At 32.0% G+C, this 12651-nt stretch overlaps 1 protein-coding gene across 4 annotated transcripts in view; it reads right to left on the bottom strand.

The window, feature by feature from the left end:
* Positions 1-3180: 3180 nt before the first annotated feature.
* Positions 3181-12651, bottom strand: part of CHN2 (chimerin 2) — a 136022-nt gene continuing 126551 nt past the window's right edge. For all 4 annotated transcript variants that reach the window (XM_026708131.2, XM_087917151.1, XM_026708133.2 and 1 more), the window contains 5 exons: positions 10521-10694; positions 8564-8641; positions 4920-5057; positions 4654-4759; positions 3181-3422 (listed from right to left, as the gene is read on the bottom strand). In XM_026708131.2, the coding sequence (XP_026563916.1) occupies positions 3251-3422; positions 4654-4759; positions 4920-5057; positions 8564-8641; positions 10521-10694 (668 nt within the window). In that variant the 3' untranslated portion in view covers positions 3181-3250. The remainder of the gene's footprint in view (positions 3423-4653; positions 4760-4919; positions 5058-8563; positions 8642-10520; positions 10695-12651) is intronic.

The raw sequence follows: 12651 nt of genomic DNA, 5'->3' as shown, positions 1-12651 counted from the left end.
GACAAAAATATGGTAGATATTTAGTCTTGGAGTAATTAGTTTGAAGTGTTCAGAATATGCATAATGTGCATAATGTATTATTACAATATATATTATAATGTACATAAATCACAAAAAACCAAAATCATTTTACTTATAACAGTACAATATGAAACATCTATTACACGCATACATTGTGTTTTGTCTTTGGCACATTAGTAAGTCTACCTAGAGACATATGTAAGGAAAATAGTAAGAAAATGCATTTTTCACATGACCCTGGGATACTGCAACCTTGATAAATATGAGCCAGTTGACAGACATGTGAATTTTGATCATGTGGCCATGGGGATGCTACAACAGTTGAAAGTTGAAAATGGTTATAACTCACTTTTTTTCAATACAATTGCAACTTTGAACAGTCACTAAATGAACTGTTGTAAGTTGAGTACTATCTGTAGGGAAAAACTTGAAAGTGGTTAAATATTGGAGATGGTTGCATCATTCTGTCAGAATATTTGACAAAAGTCTCAGTAATTTGTGCTATGTACTTATATTTATTTACTAAAACCGTGTATGTTGTCCCCTGACAAATCTGAGCAGCCCTCAATAACAATTTCCAGAATGGTCAATAAAAATAAATCATCATCGATAAAGTCACAAAATTAAAAGCCAGTCACAGGATCAACAACCAGTACTGTATATTGGGAATGCATCACTTGCATCCCAAACACAATGGAATAGAAGTGTCTAAACTTACTGGCCAGATGCCTTTCCTGATGCTTATGTGGAGTTTGCAGCAAATATTTTCTCTTTGTGCCCTAAGACAAAAACATTTTTCACTACTTAGGACTGAACTCTCAACATTCCGTATAGGAGGTGAGCATCCTTACCACTAGGCCACCATGCCACTCCAGTGTCTTAGCTATCTTCTGGGTAGAAAAAAAGTGGCCATCTCATCCAGGGAATCAAGCTGTTCCATGTGGCTGAAACAGCCAACAATAAGTCTGACTTCACAACCAGAGCTTCCTAGTTTCACATACCTTGTCACCTTACTGTTTCAACCCACAGGAAAAGATGCTCCTATAATAAGAACCGAGCATAAGAGCATATTGATTAAACTAGTACTTGAAGTTGTATCCTTCTTGCAGCATCAATGTACTGAGATGGAGCAGCCTTCATCTTCCAACAGTTATTGTATTTTGTGGTAAATTCTGCTTCTGAATAATATTCAAAAGCAATCTGAAGGAGAGTGCATTATAGTAATATCCAAGTGTAAGATGATAAAGTGAATGAGTATCATACTGATTAACTCTTGCATATAAGCTATGAAATCTCAAAGACATGGAGAAAGTATGTTTTTGTTTTACAGTGAAAATAACAAATGGACTTAACAGGTTTATTTTTTTCCATTTACACTATCATAAATTACAAAGCATATTTCACTTCACAAAATAAAACCATTTCCATATCATTTTATAACAGTATTTAGTATATAGCCTACAACATTTAAATTTGTGTAACAAGATAATTTCTAGAACTATTATATCAGTATGATTTTATACTGCACTATCATCTGGCCTGCAGCCTGTTTCTATCTATCTAGCCCTTGTTGATTTAGGTAAAGGATAATTAATATACATTGTTTTCCTGTCCGATTTTGTCTTGAATCTTCTTTCATTATCAAAATTACATACTTATTTGTATAGAAACCTATGCTCCCTGAAATAATTCAGAAAACAGCATAATCGGCTTTCAAAATTTGTAATCCATACAAATCAAGAGTATACTTTAACTTTTCATAGAGAAAATTCTGATTTACACTATATTGTCTACTTGTGTTTGAAATATGCGTACAAAAATCTCATGATGAGAAATCTGTATAATATTAGAATGAATTGCATTTATTATATAGACAGATTAGTTTCTAGGAAGACAGAATAAAACTTTCATGAAATTTGAAAATGTACCATTTATCTTTCATTCACTCTCTCTATTTTAACACATTTGCCAAAATACAATGAAGAGAAAAGGTTTAATTTAAACAGGTTTACTTTTATAAATATTGAACTCATTTGGCATTTAAAAATAAGAAAAATCTAACAGTGTGAACTTTTTACTGCAAGAATCTGGTATTACTTATTTTAAACATAACCATACTGCATTTCAAGAAATAAATGTTAAGTATGCTAGTTGATGGTATTGCCAATAATATTTTAAATGTTTTTATAACACACCTCTTTTGGGAGGTAAAATTAAAACAAAAATCACTGTTTGCCACACCTCTACAGGAAATGTTCAGATGTATTTGAAGTCAAATATTTTAAAAACCATTTGCAATTAAAGAAATATGTCAGAATAATACTGCAACGGTGGTAAATGTATTCAATATAGTATAGAAATAATGCTTAAGAAAAATATATGGAAAATAATCAATGCACCGCATTGAATTGTATTTTTGCTTCCTAAAAAGACATCCGTAAAGCTAATGTAAGTATAAAATATATTTATAAATACATGTTTTATTTCATTCAGACATATATAATTATGTCATACAAGGAAAAATGTATATTCATAAAGAAGTAACATTAATGAACATCCTGATACTAATCTCTTGGACAAAGAAAGACATTTTGGTATTTATTGCCTTCTGGTTCAAAATTCTGAATGATATCCATTTATGGCAATCTTGTCATTATCTTCTGTAGTACTACAATGACTTAAGATATCAATTCATATCTTGAAATAATAATATGTGAACAAGAATCTCATTGCATTAATTGTCCCGTTTCTACATATAGTTTTACATAGAAATGTATGTATGTAGACATGATCTATTTGTATGTAATTATGTTCAAGGTTTCAAAAATATGTAGTAAAATACATTTGCTACACATTAACTTTTACAAGTTGCTGGGCTGAGAGAGTTAATTATAGTAGAAATTGAGCTAGAATAAGATTTGAGATTCAGCTCAATATACTTTTTTTGCTTCAGTGATCTCAACAAATATAGAAAGTTTCTTTACTTTTAATAAGTTAACAAAAGAAATCTACAACCTTTCTACACAGGGACAAATTGGAAACAAGGTAAAAGATGAAAAGGGAAGTTTTTTCAAAACCCCTTTGTTCTCCTAACTTGGTGAAACATAGCTTTACTCAGTGTACATTTACAAGACACATAAAATGAAACATTGCTCACGATTCTTTTCATGAGGATTTATTTGAATTTAAATTTCATTGCAGATGGTTATAAATTTAGAGCTTTGTTTGTCTAAAACAAAACATCTTCATTCTCTATTAGTATCTGCACAATTAGCTTCTGGTACCGCATATCATTGAGTGTAGCAAGAGTGCTATCTTCTGGGGGCCTCATTAAAGTAGGTCCAAACACTATTCCCAGATTTTCAGCATTCATAAAGTTTTCCTTTTCATTCATGGTAATCCTATAATGGAAGAAATATATATATTTCTTAGAATTACTTTTAAAATACTGTTTTAATAATTACTTTTAAAATACTATGACCAATAATGTATATATATGCTTCTACAACTCAGTTGCAAAAATTATTTTGCTCTTTCACAGTTCCTTATACTTATTTAGTTCATTACATTTCAAGATGTCCCATGATTTTGATTTTTTCATCTTTTAAATTCTAATACATCCAATGACATCATTTAAATATACCACTCCAAGCAATGTATAAGTTTCCTATTTCCATGTATTATTCTTTTTGGTTGTTTTAGTTATTCCATCAAGGACCATAACAAACAAATTGTCAGGTGCAACAATGACCAGAACCACACATGATTTTCCAAATAAACCAATTTATTACTACGCATGCCTATGCATAGGAATCTGCTCAATGAACAGCATTATTTTGATATTAGACAAGAGGCAACAGAATTCAATAAGAGTTGGACTTAGTCCATTTGTGGCTATGCAGAGGATCTAGGCCTATTTCCCTTTTAACTCCACACCTACATTCTCTTACACAAATAAATATGATGATTTTCCTGTCCTCAGAGTACTCTCTAGCAGTGAATTTCATGAAGCCTCATTATTACTCTTAGTTCCTTACCGTATCTAAGATATAGAATGTGTAACTGAATCTTTATGCGTATGTTAATTGCTTCAATCTGTCTTAGAGTTCTTACTTTTCTTAAGTCCCTCACAGCAATAACCTGAAAGATTATGGGTCTATATAGAAATGTCCTTGATGATTTTGTTTTAAAGACACACACACACACACAGAGTCCCTGACTTACAACATTTTGTTTAGTGACTGTTCAAAGTTACAATGGTCCCTAAAAAATGTGACTTCCAATATTTTTCACAGCTACAACCTTTGTAGCATCTCCATGATCATATGATCAAAATTCAGATGGTTGGCACTGGTCAATATTTATGACTCTCACGGTGTCCCAAGGTGACATGATCACCTTTTGCAACCTTCTCAATAGGGAAGCCAGGTTTATTTAACAACTGGGCTATTATCAACTGCAGTGATTCACTTAATAACTGTGGCAAAAAAGTAATAAAATGAGGCAAAACTCACTTAACAAATGTTTCACTTAACAATAGAAATGTTGGGCTTAATCATAAGTTGAGGACTACCTGTACAGACACACAGACACACATATACATCCCACATAAAATAAAGCAATATAGCTTACTTTTTAAGATGAATCATCAGGTATCTAAGAGTTTCAAAATGTGCAGCAGGAAGTAACATTAACACTTCATGGATAGATTCTAGTCTTTCATCAGCATTGGAGATTTCTGTGGGACACAGTAAATTTTATTAGGGGTAAATGTCAGCATTAAATAAAAATCTAACTTGGAATTTTATATTGTAAGAATTTTAGAACTATAATATTAATGTATGGAATGTATGGAATGTAATAAGTGATTAATAAAAGAAATCTGTCTTAATACTTACTTGCTGCCTCTATGAACTTAGAGTAAGTATCATAAGTGATAACAGGAATTGGTAAATCTCTGAAATACAGCTTTAGTGCGCCAGCAATAATATTTATGTCAGGATATATATTAGCAGACACATCTGCCTTGTCACCATCTGGAAAAAGAATGAGTATGGGTTTTAATATTAGTTTTTCTGGGGGCAAAGTTAACTATTTCCTGCCATAGCCTTTCAAACACTGACACATAGACCCATTCATGCAGCCCACACACCATATTCTTGGTGTAAAATTATTGGAAAACAAAAGTACAGCTTTTTGATGTAATGGGGGAATTATCAAACTGAATCTGAAATGGCTTTGGACTATCATTAAAAACTCTACCTACATCTTAGTTTATCCGTTTTCCTTATGTTGTCTGAAATATACACAATATTATTGTTGGTGCAACTGTAGGAAAATATGTTCTTACACAACCGCCATATAGATCATAACACTGTTGCTTATCTAATGCATATTATTATTTTGAGTACAACAGAGAATCTGTTCCTTATGATTTCACCAATCTGTGCTTTTTTAATGCCCAAGGTTAATGTTTTGATTATAATAAACTGAACAATATGTTTAAAAACAGCACAAATAGATGAGAAAAAAAAATAGATGAGAAAAGACTGTTCAGCCTCTAGCCAGATTTGCATAGTTCTCATGGAAATAGGATGGTGCAGAAATAGGATGATAAGATTTTCCTATGTCAATTTCAGTAGATAGATAAGATCACATGGGAAGAAATTATGCTCTGGTTTAGTACTCTGGTTTAAAACCTATTAGACCTTTAAAAATGGTAACTATTCATTTATTGTAACTCTGTAGATAAACATAGCTAAACTTTGTTTCTAAACTAAAATGATTTACATTTTAGCTGGCTACCACTAGCTAATACTGTGATACTTTGTGCAAGTGGAAGTTTTGAGACAGATATCAAGCTAGCCTCTTGAAAATAAAAATTAAATTTTCAGAAAGTATCATTCCTTCTGTATCTTTTCCACTTTGCTTAGGTGACTGTAAGGGTCTTTTGTATTTTTATTGGTTTGCTGATTTTGTGGTTAGCTCTTGGCACCAAACTTGAAGAAATACATCCACATTTCTTTCTCAACAGAAATAATAAATCCTGTAATTGGAAAGCAATTCTATAAAATATTAACATGATATAGCAGAGTGAATTTACACATTAGCATCCTACTGACTGCTACTTTTATCATCACAATATTTATTTTGCTATACCAGTCTCCGCCTATTTATCTCATATTTGTGACATAGTAGAATTGGAATTATAAAATGTTGTTGGACAGTTCTATTACTCCACAATACAATGAGTGTTAAATGGCTATAAAAGTGAAAAAATGTTATTTTTAAACATTGCAGCTGCCTCTACATTATTGAGGAGATGGTAAACAAAAATGGTATATTATCCAAGCCCGCACTGGAAATCAAAACAAAATGTTTACTTATGTGGAAATAATTGCTTACTCTGAAAATTGGGGTTATTTTATCTTTATAGATCTATAATATTAAAAGAAACTGGATGTGGAAAACAGTATGGCAGGGTTTTTAAATAAAAAAACAATGTTAGTGATGAAAGCTGTAGTTTTTAAACATTAATCAGGATTCAGCAAAGGGAAGAACTCAAAAATTAGTTACAGCAATATGTAAAATGTGTTTCTCTGCTATTTTTCCATTTTTGTAATGAATGGAAAACCCAGCTTCTTGTTATGAATGATTTTATTTTTTCTTTAAATCAAGGGTAGAATTAAAGTGTTGGAGGAGTGTAAGTGTAAGCTAGGAAACAAGTAATGAATGCAGTCTATACACTTTTCTGAATGTGTGTGTGTAGTGTACAAATTCAATTCATGATGTGTAAAGAGTAATTATTGTCCAGTTTATTGCATTCATTGGTCTACTGGTTAAGGATAGAAGCCAGGACACTGTGAAGTCTAATCCTGCCTTAGTCATAAAAGCCAACTAGGCAACTTTGGGCCAGTCCCTCTCAGCCTAAATGATCTCACCAGGTTGTGGCAGTGAAAATAGGACATGTTTGTCAACTTTACTTATCAAAATACTGCCCTCCCCCCAAAATATGACCTATACCGAAAGTAAGCCCTCACCCAGTTTTTATGTGTGCACCTAATATAAGCTCTACCCCAAAAATAAGTCCTAGTGAAACAGGATGGATGTGGCAGCATAGGAAGCAGCGAGCGCACATGGGCTGATGGTGTCTGGAAGCAACTGCAGTCCATGCAACACAGGTGAGTTGAGTACCTGTGCAAGCAGCAGGCAGAAGCAAAGGTGGGGGGAGGTAGGCAATCTGGACATGCTGTGTGGACCGTGGAAAAAGGCAAATATAAATAAATATATAAAATTAATAATATGGACACCATCCTATATATTGAACAACTGCATGTATAAAGCAAGTCTAATGTTAACTATGGCATTGATTTTCCATTTTTTTTAATTTTAAGCACCATTAATCATTTTTAAAAAGAATGTAGGTTCCAGCATTATCAAAACCAAAAGCCTTTTGTCTTTTGACTATGAACTATGAATAGGCATTCTATTACTATATTTACTATATACAGTATTTCAAAGGCTTACATTTTTAGTGAAGTACTCAGACTGTTTGTTTGTAAGTCCTATCTGTGGTACATGTACGACTTGTTATAAATCATTGCACTATGCCATTTTAAGTCAACCAAAAAAGACATGCCAGGCATGGTATAAACCAGGTGATTTCTGTTCATTCTAATCTCTAGGATAAATTGTTTTGCTGAAATATTTACAAGACAAAGATGAATAGAGACATCCATAAAATCAAGTAGGTAGGAAATATAATTGTGCAAATCTCTCACAACATCACGTATGAAATATTTAATGTGAAGTAGGACAAAGAAGCAAACAAAAGCTCAGAAATTACTAATCACAATAAGGCCACTATGAACAAGTTTCACAATAAAGGTTTTATATGCTGACAGAAACAGAATTGAACAACAATTCAGCACAGTGAGCAACTGTTGCTGTATAACATTCATTGTCATTCAGTGGAAGAATAACCAGTCATTCTTGCGTTCTTACTAAGATATTATAGGAATCAATACCACTAAATCAAAAGTCTTGATTTTTTAAAAAAATCAAAACATTATCTGTCCTTACAATTTAACCTTGATAGAACACTTCCAGGAAGAAGGAATTCAAGTGTGGTAGAATGTAAAAAGATTCATTCTTGTCTACAGCAAAGCACCATATGAGCAAGGCTATAGGCACAAATGATGATTTCCGTGAAATATCTACCGTAAAAAAAGCAATTTAATTTCCTCTGGTAATTAATGATGCAACTTCAGAAAGCTTCACAATATGTAGCAGAATCTTTCTTTACACTACCATTATTATTTCATTATTGTGAAATAATGAGCTCTGTTGTGTATTTTGGGATACTATGCATTCTTCAAGTAGGACTTATTTTGATACATGTGATAAATAGTAGAACATAAAAGAACCATGAAATATACAATCTTTGAGAGAAATAAAATTAACATCTTTGATACAAAACCAAACCTATGAGAGAGTGCAATAAAACAGATATCATGTTTCCAAAACTAAAATATATTGTTACCTCGATCAAAGGCCATTTTGACATCTTCAATGTGTTCAGTGAACCCTGATACTCTGTAAATGCCTTCTGACTTCAAACCTGCAAACCAAAATTCTATCAATTGCTGTTTACAGGTACATTTTTATTCTATGTATTTTTCCTTCCATATTTTCTCAGGTGAATTTGCAACTATTTTTTGATGGAGCTTTCATTTCAAGTGGAGAATGTGACTTCCATTTAATTTAAAAACTTTCATTTTATTTAATAAACAACAGAATTATCTTTTGCTTTGTTAGACATTGACAATTTGTTTAGAAATTGTGCTAAGCAGAGGTCTTCTCTTCTTCTTTTCTAATGGACAGACCAGAGACTACCATAGAATTGTTCCATGTGAAATGGGTACAGTCACTGTAGATCTTGTTGCATGATAGTGATTGGAACTCAGTTTTAAACTAAATAAGGATGGTTCTTCAAAACTGATGACTTGATTCTAAAAACAATTATATTCATGAAAAGAAGTTTTCTGTTCATTCTTCTTTAATAAAATCCCTTAGGCCTGAAATCTCTTAGAAGATCACAAACTATTAGCATACTCATCCTGGACCAGAAGCACATTGGCAGTAAGTATAGGTTTGGTAAAAGCAGTGGTTATAAACAGAATCATTTTCAAGTAGCTTTTGATACAACTTATCTGCCATATTTTGCTTGAGATACAGCCTCTACATCATCCTCAAGGCTAATCTCATACAGTATCTACTTCAGAGGGAAAATTACAAAATAATTACTAATTACCACTGAGGAATTAGTACACTACGGAGGTAAATAAATCATGCCATCCCAATCTAAAGTAGCTTTCAAAATGCTCATTTTGAATTAAAACAAACAAACAAACCACAGATCTATCTGCAAAGTGAAAGATTTCAGGAATTGTTAACATATTTGTAACAGATTTCTGTTCTTGATTTGGTTTTTAAGAAAAGACATTTTGAGTGATATATTTATCTTTTATTCTTGTCTAAACACTCTTAATTATAGCCTTAACATTAACTTATGTAATTCTTTTGATTTTTCAATTATCTTTCAATAATTTTAAATTTAATAGATGTTTTCAAAATAAATTATTGAAAAGAAAAAAATTAAGTGTGCAAAATTATTTAAACAAATAATCTACATTAGCAAATGAAAAACTAGCAAAAATGGTTTTTAGATATATATTTTTAAGATGGGATAAAAGTATTTCAATCTTTTCAAAATCTATGCATCTAATTAAAGCTGTGATGTCTCCCAACTAGAACCAGTTGCACAAGCCTGATTCATGTCAATAGACATCATTTCAAGTAGCCTTTCCCAACCTGACCCCCTCCAGATGCACCATGGCCACAAGCCTTGGAATTCCCAGTCAAAATGCTAATTAAAATTCTGGGTGCTACAAAACACATGGAGAACATGAGATCAAGGAAGTCTGCTTTAAGAACTAAAAACAAAAGGATGCTTCTTAGCCAATGCTCACCAATTTGGAATTTCTGATTAACAGCAAAATCAATTTTAGAAATTATTTTACATTTAAAATTCCCTCCTAGTTTTCCCCTAAACATTCTTTTTCAGTTCTATATGGAGAGGTCAGATTAAAAAAAATAAAAACTTTCTTAAGCTCTAATTATTGCAGTTGAAGCATTATAAAGTGGGAACACGTTCAGACCTATTATAAATAATCCATAGATCTATTTTTAAACTTGAATCTAACCTCAACTGGTTGAAATATAAAATATGGATTCTTAAACTTTCACTTACAAAGTTTATTAAAACAACAAAACAAAATACAAATAACCTTAATATATTATTTTAATCTTTTTTGAAATACTTAACAGGGTAGAGACTTGATTGCATCTGATAATGAGTTATCAAAACATGGAACGATGTCAGAATTTCAGTAATTGACAAATTAGAATTCTGTTTAATCAAAACGTAAAAAGTATACCTCTTGATTCAATTTCCCGTATGCATATGTCCACCACCATGGGTCTCTGTGCATTGTGGGCCTTGACTAGTGTAGTGAGATCACAGCAATAGACCCGCTTGATTCTCTTAAGGTCTGGTTGGCAGTCATTTGGAACATACTTTGAACATTGCTTGTGTACATTTAATCCACAGTCTGTAGAAAAAATATTAGGATTAATGACCTTTTTTTTGGTATTGTAAACTGGAAGATTGAGATAAGTGGCTATATAACTTCAATAAATAAATATCTGACAAGAGTAAAACATGGATATAAAATGATATATATTATATATGTTTGTATCTCCAAAATTATTTTTTAACATATCTCTCCTACAGATTAAGATAATACCAGTGGTGGGATTCAGCCAGTTCGCACCAGTTTAGGAGAACCTTTGTTAACTTTCTGAGCAGTTTGGTGAACTGGTTGTTAGAAGAAATCATTAGGGCAGAGAACCGATTGTTAAATTATTTGAATCCCACCACTGGCTAATACTCAGAACAAAACTATACTGTTATGATGGCTGGTTCTTATGCAAAAGCAAAGATATCAGATCTGGCTATTACCAAAACTACATCTCATAATCTACAGCCTCCACTTTCCTAGTCTTGGAAAAATGTTAGACATAATTACCTGAAAACTAATTGCTACTTTTATATAACAAAGGTCTTCAAATCAGTTTACATCTTTACACCAAAATAATATAAACAGTTAAAATTAATTAAAATTTAAAAACTCCAAATTTTAGAAAGCAGCATAAAAGCAGAATAACACAAAATAATCCAGATCTTAAAATTTTATTACTTCAACAATTATGTATAACAACAATTTTATCACTATCTCTTTCCTTGATGATTACCCTCTCTCTGCCTCAAATGGCAAAAGTGTTTGCAGGAGGCCGGTTTTTAATGTAGGAACTTGCACATATAAAGTTATTAAAATTGAAGAAATTATGCAAAGTATCTATATAGAAAAAAAAGGACAAAATTGATGGAACAGAATTGAAACATATGGTCATTCTGATAATCTGATAAAAAATTAATCATAGTTGGGTACATACAATGGACTAATACCACTCTTTCTATAAAATTAGTGAACACATTCAAAAATACACCATGGAAGCTATATGATATTTTAAAGTGATTAGTTGAAATTAAATTTAGACAAGACACATGTGCAGTCAGTAAATAGGATGCTAGACTTAAAGACTGCCGTTCAGCTTGGCTTTGTTGCATTCTTCATGAAAGAGAAGATGCTAAGTCTAGAAGGACTCTTAATTTTCAGCTGTCACTGGATTTATGAGGCAGCTGCAAAAAATAGGGACTACCATGGAGGCCTGAAGAATCACAAAAAGTGCACATCTGAGCTAAAAATTGCTTTTACAGCAAAGTAAAGCAATAGTACTAAACAGTAGTGTTAGCAAAGGGAATTGACATGATTTGGAGGCAAAAAACAGACATGTTTACAACAATATTGTGATTCTACATTTTTAAAAGCAATTATGAAGCTTTTCCAGGACCAAGGAAGAAAGGAGATTTTCATTCTCTTCACTATTCTCTAAATGTTGGAATGCTAAAAAATAAAAAGAGAGATCTTTCCATAGGGAAAATAATATTGGGAAAAATTTGGGGTTCTTATCTTATGTGTGTATCTATGCACAATAAAGAGAAAATCAATACATGTAAGTCAAATGTGTAAGGATGCTTCACAAATTCCTTTACATTAGATCCATTTTTAATTTGAAGATCTTGCACTCTTGGCCTATAAAACTATTAGGCCAGAACAGCTTAAGCATGCAATCCTATGCCTTTGTATCTAGAAATAAGCTTAGTGATTTCAATGAGTCTTAATTTTGTAAGATTTATTCACAAAATAGTAGTTTATTTCCTTAGTGAGCAATTGGATAAAATCCCTCCTATACATTTGCAGGAAAGGGTCCGGTATATCAATGAGGGGCATTCCCGTCTGAAAATCTTGGGATACCTTCAGAGTTCTCATTGCAATTGTTTATTGATTTATGGAGAGTAATCTTACTAACTAGGTTTAATTATTTAAAAAAGTATGAAATCATTTTTTTGTCCCACTCCCTTAGGAGTGTGGACTTCAGCTCAAA

The sequence above is a fragment of the Pseudonaja textilis genome, chromosome Z (genome assembly GCF_049901715.1).
Source record: "Pseudonaja textilis isolate UNSWEBS1 chromosome Z, rPseTex1.2, whole genome shotgun sequence".
Classification (NCBI taxonomy): domain Eukaryota; kingdom Metazoa; phylum Chordata; class Lepidosauria; order Squamata; family Elapidae; genus Pseudonaja; species Pseudonaja textilis.
The sequence above is the reverse complement of the archived record's forward strand: the minus strand, read 5'-3'. Positions and strand labels throughout refer to the sequence as shown.